The 23,128-nt window shown below is 51.6% G+C and overlaps 1 protein-coding gene across 3 annotated transcripts; it reads left to right on the plus strand.

Annotated features, from left to right (window-relative positions):
- The first annotated feature begins 1,513 nt into the window (after positions 1–1,513).
- Positions 1,514–22,113, plus strand: LOC120542103 (platelet-derived growth factor subunit A-like). Of its 3 annotated transcripts, XM_039774263.1 has the most exons (7): positions 2,179–2,260; positions 3,189–3,285; positions 5,839–5,946; positions 8,253–8,440; positions 16,874–17,000; positions 20,080–20,180; positions 21,647–22,113. In XM_039774263.1, the coding sequence occupies exons 1-6, from the start codon at positions 2,195–2,197 to the stop codon at positions 20,151–20,153; spliced, it is 660 nt and encodes a 219-aa protein (XP_039630197.1). In that variant the 5' UTR covers positions 2,179–2,194; the 3' UTR covers positions 20,154–20,180; positions 21,647–22,113. The 3 variants fall into 3 exon arrangements, with proteins under 3 accessions (XP_039630198.1, XP_039630197.1, XP_039630199.1); XM_039774264.1 differs by lacking the exon at positions 3,189–3,285 and having other exon boundaries at positions 1,514–2,260; XM_039774265.1 differs by lacking the exon at positions 20,080–20,180.
- Positions 22,114–23,128: the final 1,015 nt, after the last annotated feature.

Below are 23,128 nucleotides of genomic sequence, written 5' to 3' on the forward strand. Positions count from 1 at the left end.
TTTAGGTCTAATGTATATAGTGCCATTCAGCCTCGCTATAGATTATATAGCGCCTTTACTGTATGAGTATGTGTGTGTATTATGTATAACCATTGCACTTACTGTTTTTTGGTTTATTTGATTTTTTTGAACAGCATCGTCCGGTACCTTGAAAAGCACTTTAAAATAAAGTGTATAGCGCCTTTCATATTCATTGATCTACCTGATATTGCAAACTTTCATAAATGTATTGTAAAACGGTACATTTCTTACATATTATCTATACTATCTGATTACCTACTATATTTTTCTTTTATAGTGCCTTCCGCTCTTTCTAATTTATAGCGCCTGTGATCTGCTCCTCTATCTCTCTGTCGGTGCCCTTCACTGTCTATCCTTCCACTTTACTTTATTGTGCGTCTTTTGAGTTCGCCAGTTGCATTCGTCCTTCCTTATCCATCGTCCCGATTTGAACCCTTGTCCGAGGTAGCCCTCCTCTCTCAGCCTAACGAGACCACCCCACCCGTGGAGGGCTTCGGCCCGGCCGTGCAGTAGCAGTAGCGGTGGTGGCCTTCGAACTGCCGGGGGGCTTCTCTTTTCTTTATCTTTTTCTATATATTTATATTTTCTTTTTTTTTTTTTCTTTCATCGGGGGACTGACCAGTTGTGTGGCGGACCCTAAGGGGGATTTTTTAAAGTGCATATTAAAGAAAGGAAAAAAGAAAATGAGATGAAAGGCTGCGCTCTGCGCCTCGTCACCTCGCCCATTGTCTCCCCTAATGACTCTTATCTGTCGCCCTTTGCTTTTGAAGCCCCCCCAATGCGCGTTCCTGCATTTTTAATGCACGAAAGAAAGAAACGCGCTGAGGGCTGCGGCGCCGGGGTGACCGGGGAGTGGAGCGGAGCGAGCGAAATAAGACCAATGCAGTGGGGGGAGGCTACTGGGGGTCGCCGCTTGGCTTACTCTTTACATTTGACTTTGACCAGTGCGAGGCGTTATCTGCGCTGACGGCCACTCTCATTGTTAAAGACTTTTTAACTGCCACCTGCTAAACGCCATTAGCGACATTAGCCACCTACTGGCGCACGAGAGGAGTCGATTAAAAATGTGCGGGGGGCGTACGGTCACAGAAGACGCCATAGACCCGCCTGTGCCCGGTGTAAATGGTGGCATCAGCTCGTCTGCTCGTGTCGAAGGGACTCGTTTTATAGCGCCCTTCACAACACGACGGTGTGCGTCACATAAGCATCTACTGTACGTCACCGTGTACCCCGATACAGACATGGAAGGGTTAATGCCAGCTGGGCAGCGTGGCGTTGCGGTTAGGGCTTCAAACCCCTCTAGCGACACGGTGTGACCCTGAGCAGGTCACTTCACCTGCCTGCAAGTCAAATGGCGACGAAAGGCGCCATCCTAAACGAATGGACGATATAGCGCCTTTGCAGCGTGTAAACTCCGCGCCCGCCGGTCGCTTACGTGCCCTCAGTCTGCCAGCCCGTCGCTCGGCTCGCCTCCTGCTCGGCGCTCTCTGGTGATTTGATGGCACGTTATTACACATCGAGGGGGAGGCGCGTCTGGGAGGGCAACCAAGTATAACGAGTGCGCCGCGAGCAGGCGGACTTCATTCAGGACAGCAGGCTCTGCGGGCTGGGGGGCTCCCACGGATTTATCCCACAGGAATAAAGGGCTGGACCGCGTCGAGAAGGAGACCGCGAAACGGGAGGATTTTATCTTTCAACTTCGCTTTCTTTCTTTCTTTCTTTCTTTCTCCTTTTTTTTCTCTCCTTTGTCCGGCGCTCTGAATTTTGTTTCGTGGCTGTCGCGCAGAGAGGCGCGTGTGTCCATTTTCGGCAACTCCACGACACTTCGACTTTTTCTTTTTTTTTTTTTTCTTCTTCTTTTTTTGTTCCTGATCTAACTTTGAAATGCTCGGCGATGCCCTGCGGTCTCATTGGCTCCACTTCGACAAACATGCGCCTCGCCTGGATGATCTTTAACACGCCGAGAAGAGGAGATCGCGCAGCGGCCAGGACGCGTCCAGACCTCCGTCATCTGCCCGCTCGCAGCTTTCGTCGCCTTCTACTCTGGAAGTCTTTACGCCTTGCGGTTCTTTTCCCCGAGGGATGCTACTGAATGTCCGGGGCCCGGGAGCCTCGCTTCAGCTCCTTGTGTTCACTTTGCTGCCACTTCTGGGCTCCGCGACACTCGAAGGAAATGAGGACCGCCGCCTGTTGTTACCTGCTCGCCTTTTCTCTGTACCTGGGAGTCGCCAGTGCCGAGGTAAGTCGGTCGGGCCAAGCGAGGGTGGGTAGTGTGGGGCGGGAGGGAGGGGGTCCACTGAAGCGGCGCACTTGTGCGGCAGTCGGCCCATCGCGTGCGTCTGCAGGTTCATTGCCTGCTGGGACGGCAACGCTTCGGCCATCCCGATCCCCTCGGGGCTTTACGAGGCCGCGGCGAGCAAAAAAGGCGAGACAGTCTCGAGTCCCCAAAGGGACGGCCACACGCCGTCTTGTCAGAAGTGGCTCTAAGCCCGGCAGGTCCGTCTGTCGCGGGGCCATATTCAAATTACAATAGAGAGGGACAACCTGCGCACCCCTCACGCAAGGAGCCCACCCGAGGCAGTCAGTCGGCGCTTATCTAAGGATATTTAATAAGGCGGACAAAGCGAAAGTGGCTGCTGCACGATGAGGTGAGAAGGAGTGACAAGCGACACGATAGGGCAGTGCGCGTGCCGACCCGTGGGGCTTTAAAGCGCCCCGCACCTTTGGCCCCGAGGGCATCTCGAAAGATCCCGCGACTCGCTATAGGAGGGGACAAGGACTTCACACCGCACAGGCACGTGACGATGGGGACGGCGACAGTTCGGATTTGATTCACTGTTAAGAAAACTAAGAAAAACAAACCGTAGACAAAAGAAAAGTAGACACTCAAGTGGTGGGCTTTATGAGCAGGTGTGTGCTGCCACCTTATAGCGCCTTTCACACCTGTCCTGCCGTGTGGCGGAGAATCCTCGCCTTTCTTTCTTTCTTTCTTTCTTTCTTTCTTTCTTTCTCCGAAGCTTCGCGCGCCGCCCCTCCGAAAGCCCCCCCAGCCTCCCGCGTCTTTTCTCCGCTGTGCCTCCTCGCCTGCCTCGCTCGGGGTGCCCGCGGCTTCACTAAGACGACCCCCTGACTGTTTTTCTCTCTCTTTGCCCCCCTCCATTTCCAAGGAGACGGAGATTCCTCAGGAGCTCATTGAGAAAATCGCCAACAGCGAAATCCGCAGCATCAGCGACCTGCAGCGCCTCCTTGAACTTGAATCCGTAGGTAAATTCCGTCTCCTTTTGTGTCTCCTTTGGGACCCTCCGGGCTGGCTGTTTTTGTCGTTTGTCACCTGTCGTCAACGCCACCGGGCCAAGTTGAACCTGCTGCACCGCCCCCCCTCTTCCCCCGTGCACCTGCTCCACGGGGGTCTTGCAGTCCGTGCGACCACCTGCGGCGGCTGGACTTTTGAGGTGGCCGTGACGTCAGCGCTGTTGTGCGTGGGCAAGGCGGGCATCTCGGAGCTGGCAGTGCGGGGTGGCGTCTTAAGGACCCCTGGGCTCGAGTTCGATTGCGGGGGTCCCGTTCAGGGTTGACCCCGAGCTCTCTGTGGTGCAGGTGAGAGTGTTTGGTGGATGGCTGTCTGGCCCTGGCTTGGTCTCTGCTTGAACCCGTGCACCGTGTGCTGAAATTGTACTGAGAAACGTGGCGAATGCGCCTGATGGACCCTTTTGAGGGTCGGCTCCTGCGTTGAACCCGAGCTGGCTGTCATGTTGTAGTGGCAAATGTCCCATTACACCCTTGAACCCGAGCTCATAGCGAATGTGCTTGCTGATGGACCACTTGGTTCCCATGTTGTGCCTGTGCCCCCCCTCTGGTCTCGTCATGAGAAAGGTGGCTTCAGAAAGTGGATGGTCAGATGAGCAGAAGGAGATCAGCACGAAAAGATTGTCAGCCTCCATTAGGTCAGCAGCTGGGAGGACCCTCCGGGTGGGTGAGACCCCCAGGTGATGAAAGTAAAAGCCAACATAAGGGATTTCTTACTCAATTACTCAAGAGGAAGGTGAAGTGTGCAGGTCCCCACGCTGAGCCCTTTTGATTGGCCACTCACCAACATTAAAACAGCCAATCACGTCCCAGTGCCCAAACCGAGAGCCCTTCTGTGTGTGGTGCTCCCTGGTGCACCCTGGTGACTGGGGGCTCCCGTCCTGCCTGGCACCTGCAGCCCTGGCCTGGAGGTGACTGGACCATCTAAAGTTTTCTGAGCCATGGTGGCAGTAGTGGGATATCGTAAGACATACTTAGCCCACTTTGGTGAAGTTTGCTATAATGACATGAAGGGGACATCCATCGGGCCTCAAGCAATACCCACCCCAGAAATACCCACTTGAATGGAAGGAAGGACAGTGAAGAAAGGGATTAGACAATGACAAGGGGTCTGGACTGAGATGAGCGGGCACTTTCATTGTTGGCAAGATGAAAATGGAATCCTGCCAATGAAAAAGAAGGCCGACTTTTATTAAAGGAGATCCCCCAATGAGCGCCCGGCGACGGTTTACGAGTCTGGGAGCTTCGGGGCGGCCGTGCCAGCAGTCGCTGGCGTTTTTATTGTCTGCATATTAAGTTGCACGGAGCCGCTGAGGAATTTCACAAAGCTGCGAGTGCCGCTTGACTGACGTGGACAAACGTGGGAGTTGCGGCCCCCTCTGTCTCTTTACACCCGAGTTTTATAAGACGACACATGGTGTGCTTGGCCCATTTGGCTCCCCCTGGCTTGCTGTGGTGGGTACCTTTTGAGTGGCTGTTTTCACTGCTTCCCTATCTTTGGTGCCATTCTCAGTTGTTGAGCCCACACACAACCCCCCCACCTCACTACTAAAAGATGCCCACCCTCAGCCTGCTCTTTGAGTCTCTGACTATTCTGGTGAGGTGTAGCATCATGATGCCCACTGAGTTGTGCCATCCAGACATATTCCAGGCCTGCCATTTAGTATCGTGTATCTTTCTTGTTTCCATCCCAAAAAGCAGCAGCAGCTCAACTTGCAGAAAATGAAGTTCTTCACATGAGTCTGATGTCCCTCACGCCCACCTCTTGATCTCGTTCTTTCTTTCATTCGTTAGCATTGGGTGAGGATGGCGACACCCACCAAGGGTTAAACTGGAGCTTTGCCTAAAGGCAGTGTCCCACTGCAGCACCTAACCCACTGTGCCAGTCTATCTCACAATCCCCAACTTGTTGATTCAAACACTAGGGGTAGCACTGCTATCCTCAATGGTGCCCCTGTGAACTTGGCAGTGAGTGCCCACAAACAGCAGAGGTGCCCCGATCCAGACAGTGGTCACACACTGCAAGTGGACTGGAGTCTTGGCTGAGCCCAATGGCCACCATCAATAAACTGGGGTTTGGACATGGCTCTTGGTGTGAGTAGGTGGGCACAGAGTGGCACATCCATTCTGCCCTTGCTTTGGTGATGATCATTCTTGTTGTTGTAATCAACATCTCCATAAATGGCCTTTGCTTAATGGTTGATGGGTTTGTGAGCAGTACATGGATTATTGGGCACCACAATACCAGTGTTGGCATGGGACTGGGCATTTGTGGGGGCCTATCATTGCAGATTGGCATGAGCAGGAGCCGCCGCCGACACTGGCTACCGACCGACAATATACCATCGGGCAATAGTGTGGCACGAACGGGCGGCTTTGAGTGGTGAGCGCCGAGTCGTCTCGGTAGCCTCGGCTCCGCTCCACGGTGCTGCCCGTTACCTGCATGCCGCTGCCAGGCTGCGCTGTGCCCGCTGTAACTCGATTCTCGTTGTTCTCTCTCCTCTGACACAGGCAACGAGGTGATCCCGGAGGCGAAGCCCAAGTCCAAGAAAGACTACGCGGCAGCCCACGTGGAGGACAAATACTCGGCGCTGCTGGTGCGGAGAAAGAGGAGCATCGGTAAGGAGGGCCGTCCGTGGGGCGGGGCGGGGCGAGGCGAGCGGGGCGGGGCGGGCGGACGAGAAGCCCCGGAGCTGCGAAATTCTTCACATTCAGCCGCGTGTCGTAGCTTGTCGTGTGCAGTCAGAGGGACGAGAAAGAAAGGAAAATCATTAGGGTGGCCGAGTCGTGAGGAGTCCATCTGGCGTGGTCTTGCAAGGCGCTATATAAACTCTGGACAGTGCCACTAAGGGGGTGGCTGGGGGGTGCTGCTTAATAATTATGGTAGCGGCTATGTGAAAGACACTGTATTGAAAGAAATCAGTCGAACGTGATCTGTCCGGTACAACAATGCAAGGCTCTATAGGAACATTACAAACGTTACAATAAGATGGAGTGTTAGCCAATAATCGTGACAGAACTGCCATCAAAGGCACTATATTACCAAATATTAAAAAGACAAATCGTTATGATACCCGCGTCTGGACGAAACATAATCCTGCAAGGCGCTATATAAACATTAAACACATTGCTAACATTAGTCGGTAATTATGATAGAATCTCTGTGAAAGGCACTATACTGAAAGAAAGATAATTATGAAAGGTCACGTTGGGAGCACGATCATGCAAGGCGCTATATTAACATTAAGATATCATGTTGGCCAGTTATGGTAGAACTGCTGTAAAATCTTTATGAAAACTCCAGGCAGGAGAAATCTATCTGGCAAAATCATGCAAGGCGCTATATAAATATGACATGTTGTAATAAAGGTGCAGTGTTAGTTAATAATCATGACAGAATGTCCAAGAAAGGCACTATGAAAGAAAGAAAAACATATAAAAAAAAACAAAAAAACTAATCAATCACTGTGGTGGGCTGGCACCCTGCCTGGAGTTTGTTTCCTGCCTTGCGCCTTCTGTTGGCTGGGATTGGCTCCCTGTAGTTAGGATATAGCAGGTTGGATAATGGATGGATGAACTAATCAAGCAAAAAGGTCTTTGCCCAGTAATTCAAGGCGCTATATGAACACTAACACTTGTCACTTGTCACACTAATGCGCCACCTTGTGGAATCCACAGAGCAGCTCGCCATTCTCTCTTGTACAGGAGTTGAACACAATGAGCAAACTGAGAGGACTCAATCAATGGGCGCCTTATATAGCGCCTTTAATCTTAAGCACTACAATAGTACATCTTTTGAAAGGCACTATAAAAATGAAGATCGATCCCAAAAAATGGACATTATTGAGGAATCAAAGAAAGATTGTTGTGTGTCCTAAGTGACCCACCTGAGGGTCAGCACATGGAGCAGGGGGCTCACCATGTCAGGTGATTCTGCCCCCATGGACTCCACATCCAGAAGCTGGGAGGCCGAAGGAGGATGAGAGCAAAGCAGGGGGCTTTAAATGTGCTCGGTTGTAAAGATGATGAGATGTGCCAGGGTTCAAACTTGGGTAAGGTGCCAGAGACCTGGCCCTTATAGTATGTGAGCGAGTGGCCTTGATGTGATGGCTGGGTTTAAAATGTGGAGATTTTGGGGGTCCAAGAGTGCATGACAGAATTTGAGTGGGGCAGACCGGAGCTGCTTGTGTTTTCTTCTGCTAGACGTTGGCGAAACCTTCATCAATGAAAAAGTGAGCACTGGCACTGGCTCCCCATGCCCTTCCTCTGGACAAGTGGGTTACACACTGCACAATGGATGGGTGATTTTATGAGCTCATGTGGTGCCCGTCAGCAGGGCTGGTGCTCCCTGTGCTCCTCCCTCCATGGAGTCTCCCATTCTATCCTCCTTAGTTACCCACAAGCTGCCATTTCCTCTGCGCCTCTAGGAGGCGCCTCATTGCGCAGCTCCAATTCCGTTCATTCCAAAGGCTCCCCCCAGTTGCCCAGTCCTTCTCCTTTGGTGGGATATTCACTCCAGCTCATAATTTTTGGGACTCCTTACTCAATGTGTATCTTCTCTCAATCCATGCCCTTTCACAGGACACATCCCCTAAAGACCAATCCTGGCACCGACAAGTGGCATCAGATCAGTGGCTGGCCCAGTGTGCGCTCCCATTTTCAGAGATCCAGTCCACCATGGCACTGGCTTGGCTGTCACATTCATGAGCTTGACATGCAGATCAATCAATCTGTAGGTTATATAGCGCCTTTCACCACTGAATAAATGCCGTACTGCTGGCACCTGGCTGGGGTGGAGGATTGTATAGAGGATTGCAGCCCACAGTTTGGCAGTTTTTTGATAGAGGACTGTTGCCCACACTAGGAGGGGCACTATTTGACCGCCATGGCTATTTATTTATGTGTTTCTTTCTTCCTTCTCCTAGAGGAGGCCGTCCCAGCAGTGTGCAAAACGCGGACAGTCATCTACGAAATTCCTCGAAGTCAAATCGACCCAACGTCTGCCAACTTCCTGGTGTGGCCGCCATGTGTGGAAGTGAGGCGCTGCACCGGCTGCTGCAATACCAACAACATGAAGTGCCAGCCTTCACGGGTCCATCACAGAACTGTCAAGGTAAGCGGAGTGTTAAGCTAACCCAACTTCCCCCACCCCAGCCAGTCCTGCCACCTCCCGCCGCTGTACTGCTGCGTGCCAGCATGAGCTCATGCATCTTGGCAGCCGTCCAAGGAGACTTGAAAGTGCCGAGGCGGTCAGGGTCCCGACGGAATAAATGCGTGACTGCAGTAACCAAGTCATCCGGCTTTGATCTTCAAGAAAACCTGCAGCCAACTTCTGAAAAGATCCTGCACCAGGGAGGGAGGGGCATAGAGCACAAAAACACAAAGTGGCACACTGGCATAGGCCTTTGACTTGACTGAATGTCAGCCTGTGGGCCTTTCACGCATTTTTGTGTGTGACCCACATTGAGGACGGGGGCTCGCCATCTTAGGAGGTCTAAGCTGTGGTCACTCGTGTGGTCTTAATTATGGTGACCAGCCAATGGACAGAACATCTGTCCTGAATACATTCTCTTCCTGACCCCATCAGCGTTTATGATTTCGATTTGGGATTTGAAAGTTGTGACCTTGTCAGTCGTTCTAGAGGTCACCTTTAAGACACTGGAGTGCCCACCACTTCTGGTGCCCAGCAGTCACAAGTTCTGAGGTGATGGTCCATCGAATGGCCTTCCTCAAGTCCTGTCAGAGCCTGGGGATTGGCCACCAACCCTGAGGTCCTGCATGAAAGCTATTGGGCTGCCAGTGGGGTCATTATTGTCACACATCCAGAGCCCAGTATTCTTACTTGCTTATGGCCACACCTGCTGCCATGTCTAGTGAGTAGAGCTGCCTGACCTCAGAACCCCTGGAAATTCTCCACACGTTTGTCATAACCTGGCAGCAGAGACAAAGCTGGACAAATCAACAGAGTTGGCATCTGGATGGTGATCAAGTGACCTTCATGAAAACAGTCCACAGTGTCACAACAGTGCTGAACAAATCCCACTAACCTGGGTTCCTGGAGAACTTCGTGACTGCCTACCTTACTGGTGGTTCTGCTACCATGCTGTGAGCACAGTGTGAGACCTGTGAGCTTGAGCACCAGTGTGACCATCCATTACATGAGCGGAGGTCCAGTCTTGGAGTTCTGTGGGTGCCCCTCAGCGAGGTGGTCCACCTTGGGAATTGTGTGCATGGTTATCAGCTTTCCTCGAGGTTGTCCATCAGCAGGACCATCCACTCCTTGATGTCCTGTAGGAATTGGGCCTGAGTGTCTGACGTTCAGTGTGGCCATCCAGCATCTTCAGGGTTCCTGAGGACTTTCTGTTTGTCCATCAGGCTGAGACAGCTTGGGGGCTCTGAGGTGGTCCACCTTTGCTGTTATCCATTACTGAGCCTGGTGTGGTTGTCCCCCATGCTGATGGTCTGGTGTAATTATCCACTATTCCTACGGCCCCCTTCGAGGATGTCGAGGGTGTCCTTTTTATTTTGTTCTTCATGTTTGTTCTCAGGAAGGTGAGGCTGTCCAGCATGCAAGGGGCAGCCCACCACCTTCCTAGGATGACCTTTGTCACGTCCGTGTTGGCCAGGCTACAGCTGTCATTATTTCTTGCTTTCTGAGGGACATCTTTGGTGTCCTTATGTACCACCCTTGCCCGCTAGGCCCTTCGCCCTCTCTTGTTGGTCAGTTAAGTCTCTGGTAGTCTGCCATTTCTCTTTGGTTGGTGCTTTGATGGAGCAGGGGTCTTATTCAGGGAATACTGAGACACTGGGGTCCCCTTGGTCCATCCTGTGGACTTGCCCTACCTCTTGGTTAGTATCCCAAGATGGATGATCTTCTGCTGATTGTTCCTGAGCCTGGCATCTGGTCTGAGAGTCTGGGGTCCCCTTGCCAGTCAGTCTTTGTACCCGTTGTCCTTCACCCGGCCCAATCTTCTGCTGAATGGTGGTTAAGACCTGGGATGCCAGTGCCCAATGGCTTTTAGTCTGCTAACTGGCTTTTGCTGTTCTGTGGAGATGGCATCCCTGTTGGTGTTGACACTGTGACTGCTGTATGACTTTGAGCTCAGACATGTGGTTAGTTGGCATCCTGGCACTGTTTGTGATCCTTTTGGTCCTCCATTGGCAGAGTGGTGTCCTGCATTTTTGTTGTAGTGCTGTGCCGTTCAGGACCCCCAGCCTGGCACCTTTAAATGAGTTGGGGTTGTCCTGAGGACTTTGCCCTGTTCAGGCCCAGTTCTTGTCCTGGCAGCAGTGCCACTGGACTTGATGCCAACCACCCTTAAGATTAGGTTTCGTGATTGTGGATGAGCAGATGGGATGGGGGAGTAGGGGGCAAGCTGGTCGACAGCCACTGCCCTTTCTTCTTCGTGGCTGTTATTTTGTGCCCACTTTGTGGCATTTTTTTTCGGAGACATTTCGGCAGAAATGTGATGACAGGTAGAAAGAGACAAGCCGCTCTTTGTTAGGCCGACTCGGATGGCATTTGAGACAAAACGGGATTGACGTGTGTGCAGCTGGCACGTCCTCTGAGGCGTCTTGGAGTGAATGTCCTTACTCAGCGCCTGGTGGGCCACAACTGGTGGTCAGCCGCATATTTCTGCTCATTTTGGGGAGAATGGCAGCTTCTTTTTAATTCCTCATTGTTCAGTAGGGCAAAGTTCACAGCTTGCCATTTTTAGGAAGGCCAAAGCTGACGCAGTGAAAACTCCTGAGTGCTGGAGACATCCGAGCGGTGGTCCTCACGGAGGACCCCAAAATAGATGTGTGAGAGGTCAGGGAGGCCGTGGTGGTCAGTGGCACAACTGGAGTGTCTGCCACCCTTCACTCGCCTTTCATTTTACAAAGTCCGTTTTCTTCTGAAGGGTCCACAGGCCGCAGCCCCTCGTCTCCCCCAGTGCCTGTGTGTCCCAGTATGATCCACTGGAGTGGCAGAGCCATTTGATCAGAGTGTCCAGTGCCACCTGATTCCCACCCTTTTAAGGGACACCACATCACAAACACACATTCCGCTTGCCCACTACTCAGTCATCCGGAGCGATGACCCCCAAAGTGTCCAGAGGGATTTATTGGCCACTGGCAGAGTGTGGTCATTTGTCATCACACCCGTCATCCAACTGGCCCAAAATGTTAAGGGTGGTCTGGAGAAGCCCTTGAGCCCACCCTAATGTGTGCTGTATAATGTAAATTCTGATGTGATGAGCTGAGCCCGTTGCCATGTGACAAACTGACCATCCTGAAGGACGGTGGTGGTCTGGTCCAGCCCACCCACAGCCGAGCTTCACTCCTGTTGTTCTTCCATGAATACAAATCTGAGCAACTGACCTGGAGACACCAAAAACGAGAAGGTGACATCTGAAGTGACGTTGGCCAAACTGGGTGAGCGTGCTGGCCACTTGATTACTTGATGTCTGTCCTGGTAGATGTAGGTGGCAGCAGTTGCCCTCGCCGGACCCTGTCATGGCGTAGCTTTCCTGATGCTGCACGACTGGCCATACCGGACTTGAAGTTAGGGGGACATGGGTGGCTGGCTGATGGGGTCTTTTGGGGGGGTTTTTTCATCAATTTCAAAAATGACGAGCAAACAGCCAAAGCAGCAAACGTCATGTTGGACGTCCAAGTCATGGATGGGCGTTTGGCTGTCCACTGGGAGAATTAAAGGCAGCGGCGTCTCCGTCTGTAAAAAAACAAAACCTCAGGAAAGAATTGAACTGACCGGGGACCACCATCAAGGTGGGCTCGATGGGAGTCTAAGGTCCATATAGTTAGGGGCATAATCCCCCCTTCCATGGTGGTCTGCAGTCTGTATGTTTATGGCATGAAAAGGCAGGTGAGCCTCAGCCCCATCTTGTTGGGGGTCTGGTAACCTATGGTCCAGGCAGTTCACTTCACTGGGGGGGTCGTGGTCCATACTGTAAGGGGAGAAAGCAGCTAAGCCACAGCCCCACCTTGTTGGTGGTCTGTGGTCCGAGCCTGAACCCCACCTTGATGGTCAGTTTGTGACAAAATTCAGCCCAGTCCGAATCCATTCCTCTTCAATGGCGGGCTTTGGTCCTTCGTGTTAGGGGCTTAACATCTCATAAATGGTGGTCTGTCACAGCCCCAGGTTGCTAGTGGTCTGAGATCTGCACATTTAGTAGGTAGCCTGAAGCCACCTCCTTGGCGGACCACCGGCCCGCTCTGTTTTGATGTGACTGGTGCGCGCCCCCACTTGTGAAGGGGAGTTTTGGAGCCGCGGCCCCCCTAATGATAGGTGATTATCTTGAGGCCCCTGGACCTGCTCTGAAATATTTGAGGGCCGAGCAGAAACAGAAAACAGACGAGCGCCCTGAGCCTTGGAGCGCCGGCCATCTTTAATTACAGCGTCCCGGCGGCAGGTGTTTGCAGGAGACACCATGCCAGGCGCGGGCCGATCATCGGTTGTGCTTTAACTTGTACAAAAATGTCGCCGATTCCGTCCGCCTCGTGTGCCAGTGGTGGGGGGTTTTGAAGCCTCGCCGTGTTGCGCTCCATTTTACTGCTGCAGGTCAGCTTGTCAAACGTTTGGACTTTATGGTGGAGACACAAAGCAGAAGGTGGCGCCTGAGTATGCCCACCACACCGGGACGTTCCGTCTTGTGTAACTTGTAGGGTCTCGTCCTCCAGGGCTGGGACAGGCTGTTAAGTCCTGCTTAGAGGTTGAAAAGGCTTTGGGTGGGCTTTTAAATGGGACCCCCATTTTGTTATCTTGACCTGCCCATGTTCTCCCGAGACCCCCTTTGAGGCTGAGTCCATCAGTTCCTTCTCTTTGTGACCCATGGGATGTTTTTGGTGTGACACCTTTTTCTAGTGAGGTCTCCTTTGGGACACTCTGTGTGCCTTTCTGGGATTATCCCTTCGTGTCCTTTGGGTGAACCCCTTTGATAAGTTCTCAGTCGTCACAGCCCACTGGGGACTTTGGGTGGGTTTTCAAGTGGGACGCCTCTTCGTGAGCGGTGCCCGGTGGCCCGACCCCTTCCTAACTCCCCCCAACAACATCCTGAGTTTTCTTTTGTGACGTGTTCTCCTTGTCTTCTGCTGGGACCCTCTAGTCTAATCATTTCACCCACAGTCCTCAGCGAATGCCTTTGTGGTCCCCCCCGTGAACTCTTTTGTGGGACCCCCTTTGTGCTGTAGTTCTTTCTCTGTATTCTTCAGAGTGTTAAGGTGTCCCCCTGTAATTGTTTTCTGTGGCCACTTGGGTGACATTTGATTGAATTTGTTGTCCCCGTCCTTATCTTTGGTGTTTTGCTGATCAACTTCAGTAACTTCTAGAAGAGTCTGAAGCCTCCATGTGGGGCTCGTGTATACAAAAGCTCTTAATTATTTAACGAGACGTCTCACTTTAAACAATGAAACATTACAAAAATACAAAATCTCAATTTTAAGGGAGGGAAACCAAATAAAACAAAAATACAAAAGAAAAGAAGAAAAAGACAAAAAAAAAAGTTGATAACCAGAAGGTGAAACTGAAAAATGGGAGTGAATGGGAAAGAAGACAGAAAGATCCGAAATAAAATGGCCAGAAGACCCAAGTGGAGACGAGCTGGACAACAGAAGCAAGAAGACTGAGGGGACAGCGGCCAGCGGAAAATGACAAAAGACGTAAACGGTGGGAACGGTACAACATCTGCAAAAGTCAAGACATCTGATACAAAAAACAAAGAGACGCCCGCTTCTCCGTTCCTCCTCACATTTTTATTTGGCTGCTCACCCATCCTGGACGTGGCGTCCTTGTCCCATGGTGGGCCCTCTTCCTCTAATCACTCCTGTGTGCTCCTCAGGGTCTCTTTCATTGTCCCTTTGTTTGTGACCTTTTCTGTGAGTTCCTGGGTGGTACCCTCTGTCAAGGATGAATCCCATGTTCACCGGACATCAGAGCCCCCCCCTCCCTAAAAAACAGTTGGCAGACCTTCCAGAAGCTTCTCTCTCATCCAAAAACATATCCTTCAGGGCCCAGAATCCTTCCCACCACACCAAGGTTCAACTTCCAAGACTCGCTTTTCCCAAGGGCCCCCCTTGACCCCCCCTTGAGATCCATGATTGTGGCCCATTTAGATCACCTGGTGGGACGTCCTTATTCAGCTGTGTGACACCAGAGGTCACGGCTTGAGCTGCTAATTCGACACGAGCCGCTGATGCCGTTCACACTGCAAGTCGACAGCTTTGAGGTGACGTTTGACGAAGCTGTGCCAGCGGAGGCCACGGAGGTCGCTGTGCTTGGTCAGCCTCCACTTTTGAACGCCTCCCGGATATCCGTCGGGGTCTTTTCCAGGCTTACACGTAGATGGCCGTTGGCTGCCACCCAGCAAGACACTTGATCCCAGTGAACGTGAGCCACCCTTGTTCTTGTTAGTTTTGGAGTCCCTTTCATGCCCTACAACTTAATTCATCCCAGGAAATGTCAGCTTCAAAGGGTAGGCACCCTCATGGGGGACTGAAAGCTGGCGTGACCCGCGGCTCACCCCTACCAACAAAGCATCTCCACAGGCCCCTAAATCTTTGTGTATGTAAATCTGACATCCGTGGAGAAGGCCCTGATGAGCCCCCCTCAGCAGCCCCAGGCCGCCTCTCCGTCTGGGGACCTTTTGTTTGTCCGCCAGCCCACCCCCCCACTTCACACTGCTTGCCTTTGAGCCCCGGGCCTTGTTTGAGCAGTCATTGCTGTCAGATTATGGTGGCATCCTGGCGGGGCGTCCCATTTGTGGTCCTCATAACTGCCACCACCACCCCCTTCATTAGACGGGGACATTGAGTGACACCTGTGTTTGATCGTCGTTGGGGTCCAAATGCAGCTGGAGCACATCAGTGGGGGACCTGAATACCAAATAAGTGTCCCCTTTAGGACTTGTGGACCTCTGAAAGGATACGAGGAGGACGGTGGTCCGCTGTGCTACCTTGAGTTTCACTCGGGGGTACCTTAATGATAACTCAGCCTAACAATCACCCCTTTAAATCCTTAATAAATTATTCAAAGAAATCATCAAACAACATGGTCAGAATACTCGACAGTGGGCAGACAGGGCACCCTCCATAAGGGGCACTGCCCAGGTGGCACACTCTTATTGTCCAGTCCTTTGAGAGTACCTTTAACAGAGAGTATGGTGGCCAGAAGGACAAAGGCACAGAGAAAGGAGATGGCAAATAGTGAGAAAGGAAAGGAAGATTTGTTTAGAGGATGCACTAGGCTGGGCACTGATGCCAGGAGGGGCATCAAAAGAAGATGAGAAGATCCAAATCAGAACTGAAGAGTCCTTACTGGAACTGTAACCCGCTTCACCAAGACCAGTGTGGAAAAGGCTTGGCTGTGCATGCCGCCATCTTAAATAGTGTCGCAGTGAAGACTTCAGAAGCAACCTGGCAACCATAAACCAAATGGCCGTGACTGTGAGTGTTGTCATTGGAGGAAATGGCCCAGTGTGGACCAAGAAATGAAGGCATCAGAAGAGGGCACAGCAAAGAAGAGTCGGGTCAACGGGCTCAGGTGAGAAATGGTCGATAAGAGAAGAATCAAAGATTCCAACCTGCCTCGAAATCCTCTCCCGATGTCAGCAAGTTGTTTGCGTACTTTCGATTGTTTTATAAGTACGCAGACATTGGGGGGCCGATGTTACCGACGTTACAATGAAATTTGTTGTACCGTGTGTTACCGATTTGTCGTCATGGCGACATCTCAGACAGCCACAGCAAATAGGATGGCACGTGCAGTGCGGCTGTCGGTCACGTGACGAACAACAGGAAACGGTGGTGGCCTGAAAATGGCGCCCAGATGATGTCATCAGCAAGACGTGGAAAAAAATTAAAAGATCAAAGAATAAGGTGCCAGGAATCGTGCCAGGATGACGGATCTAAAATGAAAGCGCACTGACGTCACATAAGAAACGCTGAGGTGGAGTTGGGGGCGATGGGGTCCAAGGTAACGTTAGTCTGAATTCTTGTAGTCGCGTTACCGTTAACGGCTGGGCTAGAGTTTCGTTACTTGTGTTACGTCTAAAATAACTTGAGCCGAGAGGGGGACGGGGACGGGGGCGTGACGGAACGGCGGCTGTTTTGGGGGGCTCTCCTTTACCAACGTAGAGGTGTGGGAGGCCCGTCGCGCACGTGCTGTCCCGGGTCCTGAAACAGGGTGGCTTACCTAAATGGGGCAGGTGGTGGTGGTGGGGCCTGCTTGGTTTGTTTGTACCCACCCACCCATAACAGAGGGGCTTCTGTTCATTCATCCTCTTTTGGGTGGGGCGCGCAGGTCTTCAGAATACGACTTGTTGCTTAATCTGGAACTTTCTGTCTTGATTTATTGCCCGCGTTTGAAGGTCGCTCTTTACTTGTGTGCGACTTTCACCCGCCGCCGCCACCGCCGTGCCCATCTCGACAGAGACCCTCTTGGAAAGCCAGCTTTGTGGCGTCACCACATGATTAAGGGCTGCCCGGTTTGTTGCTTGGGCTCATTGTGGCTTGCGTGCATTTTGAAGGTTGTTCTGATTTCTTTTTTTAGGTGGCCAAAGTGGAATATGTGAGGAGGAAAGCTAAATTAAAAGAAGTCCTGGTGCGATTAGAGGAGCATTTGGAATGCGTCTGCACTTCTCAGACTTTCCACACAGAGCACAGAGAATCAGAGACAGGTACGTCATGGCAACGCCTGGGGACGGTGGGGATGTACGCTGTAAACCCCCTGAATCAAAAGAACGAGGCACTTCTCCACGGAAATGGTGTCACCCCAGGGTAGTGAGGGTCCCAGATAGGGGGTCTTCCATGTTTAGTACACCTTTTATCCCCATGTGGGCCCTGCAGCTTGTGGTGCTGCCACCTCATGGCGTTTTAGTGGTCTAATTGGGTACCTTCCAGGTAGGGGGTTTGATTGCACTCCAATTGCTCAGCAGTAAATGGTGCCACCTTATGCAATTTAAAATCCCTTTTAGGGGGTCTACCATATCTATTGCACTTTTTCTCTGTGTGCTTGCATGGATCCTGCAGGGCAGAGCGACCCCTCATGCCATCTCACTTTCCTAATATGACACGTTTCATTTGGAGTGCCACAAGGGTACATGGGTCCTGTCGTAAATTGTGCCACCTCGTGGCATTTAGGATCCCTGCTAGGGTGCCCTCCATATTTAGTGAACTTTTCTCCATCATAGGCCCCTCAGTAAATGGTGCCACCTTTTCTCCATTGTGTTCTTGTGGCTCCTGCATTAAATGGCCCCTCCCCAAAGTATATAGACCACCTTACAAGGTCTCCATTTCTCCATGGGGTTCCTACAGATGGTGATGTGGCTTTGTTGCATTTTGTTTGCCTGATAGGATGCCTTCTACAGTACATGGAGTGCCCCCTTCCCAGAGTGCTGTTGTGGGTCCTGCTGTAAATGGTGCCACCTCATAGTGTTTAGGTTCCCTAATAAGGTGCCCTCCATGTTTAGGGTAATTTTTCTCAATGTGGTCCACGCAGTAGATGGTGCCACCTTATGGCATTTAGGTTCATTTTGGGGGCGGTTAGGAAATCTCTATATTGTCACGTGGGACTTGCAGATGGCAGTGCCAACTTCACCTTGCCTCTTCCCAGGCACAAGTCTGTAAAGGAGGCTCAAGATGTCCCCTGTGCCCACAGGCCATTGTGGCAATTCCCTCTGGCCAAGAGCAGTAGCAAGTGGGAGGCACCAAAGGATGGCAGTGCAGTCCGTGATGTCACTCGTGCCAGTCTCTCCATATTCTCCAACTTTCCCTTTCTGTAGTTTGTATTGACGGCCGCAGAGCAACCAACAAGTGCCCAGGTGCTCTGTTAGTGGGGATGCCACACACAAGGGAGATTTTTGCAGCTGTTACTCGCCCTGCGTGGGCTGCAGTGATGGCCAGGACATTTTCAATCTCATCTCTTTATGGAGATCCCAAATTCCTGATACAGTGGGACTGAATAAGTAGGAATGACAGCAAAACACCCATGAAAAGCTCTAAGAAGACTCAAGCCAGACGATCCAAACAACGAGCGTGGAGCTGCCCGCTCACAATGTCTTAAATGTAATATCGAGATTTAGACCACATCTGCAAAATCGCAAACCCGCCTCCCCCTCATTCATTGGTCAGTCCTGCCAGTTGCAGTGCACTCATTGGCTACCAGTGGTGTGTGTGTGTGTGTGTGTGTGTGTGCAGGTCAGGCAGTGGAGGCCTCTAGTGGCTGGTAAGCAGGACTGCAGGGCCTGAGGTGGAGGTTCATATCTTTACCATTGACTCCCCAAGAGAGGAGCTTCACCCCCCATTGAAAATGTTGTGTGTGGCATGAGGTGGGGCACAAGGCTGCTTTCTGCACCTTCACCACTGACTAACCACAGGACAGGGTCAATGCCACAGTGTGACACCAAGTGAGTCACCAGAACTCGACCAATAAACATTCATTATGTTACCCAGCAATCCGGTCTAGGGTTCGACACCACACTCTAGAAATACAGAAGCAAATGTATGAGATTTGTCCACTAAGGAAAGGCGCTATATAAGTCACCTTGCCTGCCCAGCATAATGGCATAAACCATTCGTCAGGATGGCGCTATGTAAAGCAGCAGTGTTACAGTATTTCTGTAGACCCCTGTCACTTGGTGGACACTCCATGTATGGGGATGTCCTCGTCACACAGCTTGGTGTCACGTGACGCCAAGTTTGTTTTTGCTAATTAAGGTGATGAGGATGTATAAAATTAGAAATTATTACTAACTGTTGGCACCGATGCTTTTTCTTTTTTTTGATAAGCGGGTTTCCTTCAGTGACTCACTGGAAAAACACGGCGGTGCAGCCCGCCAGCTGTATATTGTGTGTGTGTGTGTGTGTGTGTGTGTCTGGGTTCATCTGGGAAGAATGGGATGCCAATCCAAAGCTAAATGGCTTTCACAGGAGATGTTTCATTAATGACTAAGCTCTGCACAGAAGCACTGAGTGGGACGGCGCTTCTGGATCTGCTGTTTCCCACACTTGTTTTTGTCTTGATTTGATATTAAGGTATTTCAATCAAACATCTGCTATGGAGTGTGGGCTTAAAACTTGGATTTTGTTTTTGAGATTTGAGAGAATACTTTAGTCTGAGTGCCTTAGAGCTCCACTGTCTTCTGGTTGGCCCCTCCATGCCTTGTGCCCCCCAGCCTCATCCAATCGCCCCATTTTTCAAGGCAGTTGGCTCAGCCTCTCTGCCGCCCCCTGCAGTCCGTCCTGTAAATGACACAGCCGGCTGCTGTACCTCCGAGCCACAAATCCGCCAGAGCGGCCCAATCTGGAAATGGAAGCCCCCTCACTTCTGATCTTTGGGACTGGAGATCACGAGGACATCTGCCCACTTTGAGCTTCTCCATGCAGCACCCCGTCTTTGATCCCCGAAGCATTCACCGCTAATCGACCCCCAATATTTGTAAGACATTTGATTCGGGTTTATATAGCGCCTTTCCAAGTCATTAAGCCCCTGATCCCCATGTACGGACTTGTCACCTCCGTGTCGCCTCGAACCCCCCTCCCCCACCCTCCTCACTTCGGGCTCCTGTCCAGTCCGCGCCCCACCTGCTGTTCGCCGAGCGTCCAAAGGCTGCGTGCGCTGCAGATAACGAGCGCCTGGTAGTCACAACACGGCCGCTCGGAGCAGATAAGGAGCCGAGCCGAGCAATGTCAGGTATTTATGGCGGCCCAGGAGCTTCACCTTGGCACGTTTAACCAGCCCTACCTCTGTGTTGACAGGAAGGACAAGGGCGACAGGTAAAAAAGGGAAGCGCAAAAAAGTAAAGCCACACAAGGATCTGCTGCTGACCTAAAGTCGGGTGGCCCTGCCGACGGCGCAGGTAGGAGTGACAGGGGGACTTGCTGAAAAATCACAAGCTGGCACCGACGATGGCAAATCAGAGAATCACGGGGAGGCCATGATCGGCACACTGCTGCAATGCTGCCCACGCTTTCTTTCTTTCTTTCTTTCTTTCTTTCTTTCTTTCTCTGGTGTGCGACAGTGTCACCCGAGGTCACTGCCAGCACCCGCGCTGATGCACGGACTCTGATTGGCTTGCCCTGATTTGAACGATTGATGCTAATCAAACTTAAAATGGGACAAATGCACTTCACTGCATGCCATCATCTCCGCTACATCACCTGGCGAATGGACGGGGCCTTGGGTACGCGCACACGGCGAGCCTGTCCTAGTTGGGCACGTGCGCAGCAGGCATGCGCGCGGGCACACGCTCTGGGTTAGCTCAGTCGGCACGAAAACACGTACTGCTGAAATCCAACGGGGTCGCCGTACTGTGTGTGCCGTGAAGGCTTTGCCTCAGCGTGCAGTCACCATTGCACGAGCCTTGACGTCTGTGACTACTGACTTTAGACCCGCCAAAGTGAAATGGAAGCCCAATACACCTGCATGCAATACGCGTTCCTGTTCATGGAAGAGAGAGACACAGGGAGCTCCGCACTGCATGCACACACCTGACGAAGTTACCAACAACTCGAATCGGCGCGCGCATGGGCATACAGTAGACCGGGACAGCGCGTATGTGCACGCGCACAGTCACGCACCTGACGCCATTAATGAAAAGAGAAACTGCTACGTAATATATGTGCAAATACAGCCCGCCTTTCCAGATGTGTGTGTCTACATCCGAATTATAATATCCGGCCAGTCTATCAGTGTCCGTCTAATGTTAATCACATTGTTAATATCAATGTAATCAGATTTCCAGGTCAGGGTTTCAGGGAGCAGGAGCCACCCCAAGGCAGGAATCCACCCTAGACGGGGCGCCAGTCCATCACATGGCAGCCAGTCAATCCAGCCTGCACGTATTGAAATATACAGAAAGAAAACCTACAAACATCCGGGCACAAATGCGCAGCCTTAATAAAAGAGAAAATGGGGGGGGGGTTCTCATTTATCATTGCAGCCATTGAAGGCAATTGAACTGCACAGTAAAATGGAGGTTCGAAGGGCTATAAACGTCACGCCTTAGCTATGAGGAAGTCAAACGGCTGATCCTGTGAAGCGCGCACCTCGTGTGTCTCACTTGATAGGCTACAGAAGCTCAGCGCACACATACCACCTGTAGACGCGCGCACGCGCACGCGCCCGCGCACGCAGAGTTAATCAGGTCACTGACGTCAGTCAGCGATTCGCACCCCATGACATGTCCGCTGTACACCTGCGCTCTAAAACACGCGTGCCAGTCTCACTCTGGTCACACTCCCTATGCGAGGACAGGGACATTTCGGGGACTGCAGATGTGATTCTTTTAGTTGATTGTCGCTTTTCTTCTTTTTCTCTCTGCAGATGTCAGGTGAAATGAGCTGCCGGCTCCACTCCTTGGGGTTTCCAAAGCACTGCGAACCGCTCGAACCCTGAGCTCATCTGCCAAAGGTGCTGTTTTACAACGACGTGCTTTCCAAACATCCTAGGAAAACTTTTTTATTTCTTTTTTTATTTGTGAGGAAGCGCTTTAAAACCCGAAGGACAAAAGGATTCCTGTAATTTGTTTTATTCTGACTTAAAAGACATAAAGCGTGAAAGACAATGGAGGAGAGCGCCACACGCCCGGACGGACTTCGGCCACAGGACTGGCGACCCCCGATTGCACAAACCGACGAGCCTGGTGGTCGTCGACGAGTCGCCCTCTCGCTTTACTCGAACCATCGATTGGCACAGGCAGTGGACCGAAGCCTCGTATTTAACTGTCTGCGGACCCCCTGGCAGCGCTTAGCTACACCCCGGGGGGCTTTTGGTGATTCAGAGGGCTTTTGTACGGAAATAAAAACAAGGACTGGCATCGCCGCTGGCGCCCCCAGCTTAAGGTGACTGTCGCTTCACAGGCGTGCGGCGTAAAAAGTCGTCACAGGTGCACGTTGGAGCGGAAAAGGTAACTTGCTGCAAATATTTGAAAGGAAAGAAAAGAAGAATTCTTTATTTTTGGTAAAATATTATACCTACCTATACACAGACTGGATTATGTTTTTCATTTTGTTGTAAAATGTTTGTATTTTTATCAAAAATAAGAACTGCAACAAAGAGTTTTTTAACGATTCTAAGAAAGTTTGTGATCTGAAGCCTGGTGGCCATCTGCGTGTGTCATAAAATGAAGGTGCAGTTTGTATAAAGTGGGAATATCGGGGGGCTCTGGACAAGGGGATTGAGGGGGTCTTTAAATTGAAAGGTGCCATAGTGTGTGTTTCTTGCAGGGCGAGGGACCATCCACACGAAAATGCCCGACAGAGCCTTTTATTTAAATCCGAAACGGGCGCCATTAACAGTTTGTGACGCGGCTTCCTGATTTTCAAAGGACTTCCACTGCAACTCTCGGTGCTCCGTCTGTCCACATTTTAGGAATTCGTTTCAAAGTCCAAACACCCCACTTCGTGTGCTAAGAAACCTTCGCCGAATGGAGGACCACTCTATCCGGTGATAGGCCGGCATGGGGGCTTCATTGTAAAAGCTTTGCTCAGGAACGGGACCCCCACTGTTTGTAAAGGGGCCCAGACCCCTAAAACTGCGCCCCTAGTGTGCAGACCACTAAATACATGGCCAATGTAGGGAAATAAAATGCTCGGCTGTTCTGTTATGGCCGTATCGTGACAGGAACAGAGAAACGGAGGGGAAGGGGGCGTGCATCATGGGGGGCATGGCCAGGTGTGTTTAGTTCACAGCCGCCCCGAGTGGCTCCTCTTGCCCTGAAGGGACGCGTCGGGATGGCGTTCTGTGAATAAAACGAGTCCTTGTAAGCCCCCCTACTCGGGGGCCCTTAGCTGCAGCCCCTGCCAC

This window comes from Polypterus senegalus, chromosome 13 (assembly GCF_016835505.1).
Source record: "Polypterus senegalus isolate Bchr_013 chromosome 13, ASM1683550v1, whole genome shotgun sequence".
NCBI classification, from domain to species: Eukaryota; Metazoa; Chordata; class Cladistia; order Polypteriformes; family Polypteridae; genus Polypterus; species Polypterus senegalus.

What these genes read in the sequence shown, in the direction of transcription:
- LOC120542103 (XM_039774263.1), top strand. Translation starts at nt 2,195, where the DNA reads ATGAGGACCGCCGCCTGTTGTTACCTGCTCGCCTTTTCTCTGTACCTG. An exon ending in TGGGAGTCGCCAGTGCCGAG is followed by an intron (nt 2,261 to 3,188) that starts GTAAGTCGGTCG and finishes TCCATTTCCAAG; the next exon opens with GAGACGGAGATTCCTCAGGA. An exon ending in TCCATCACAGAACTGTCAAG is followed by an intron (nt 8,441 to 16,873) that starts GTAAGCGGAGTG and finishes TTCTTTTTTTAG; the next exon opens with GTGGCCAAAGTGGAATATGT.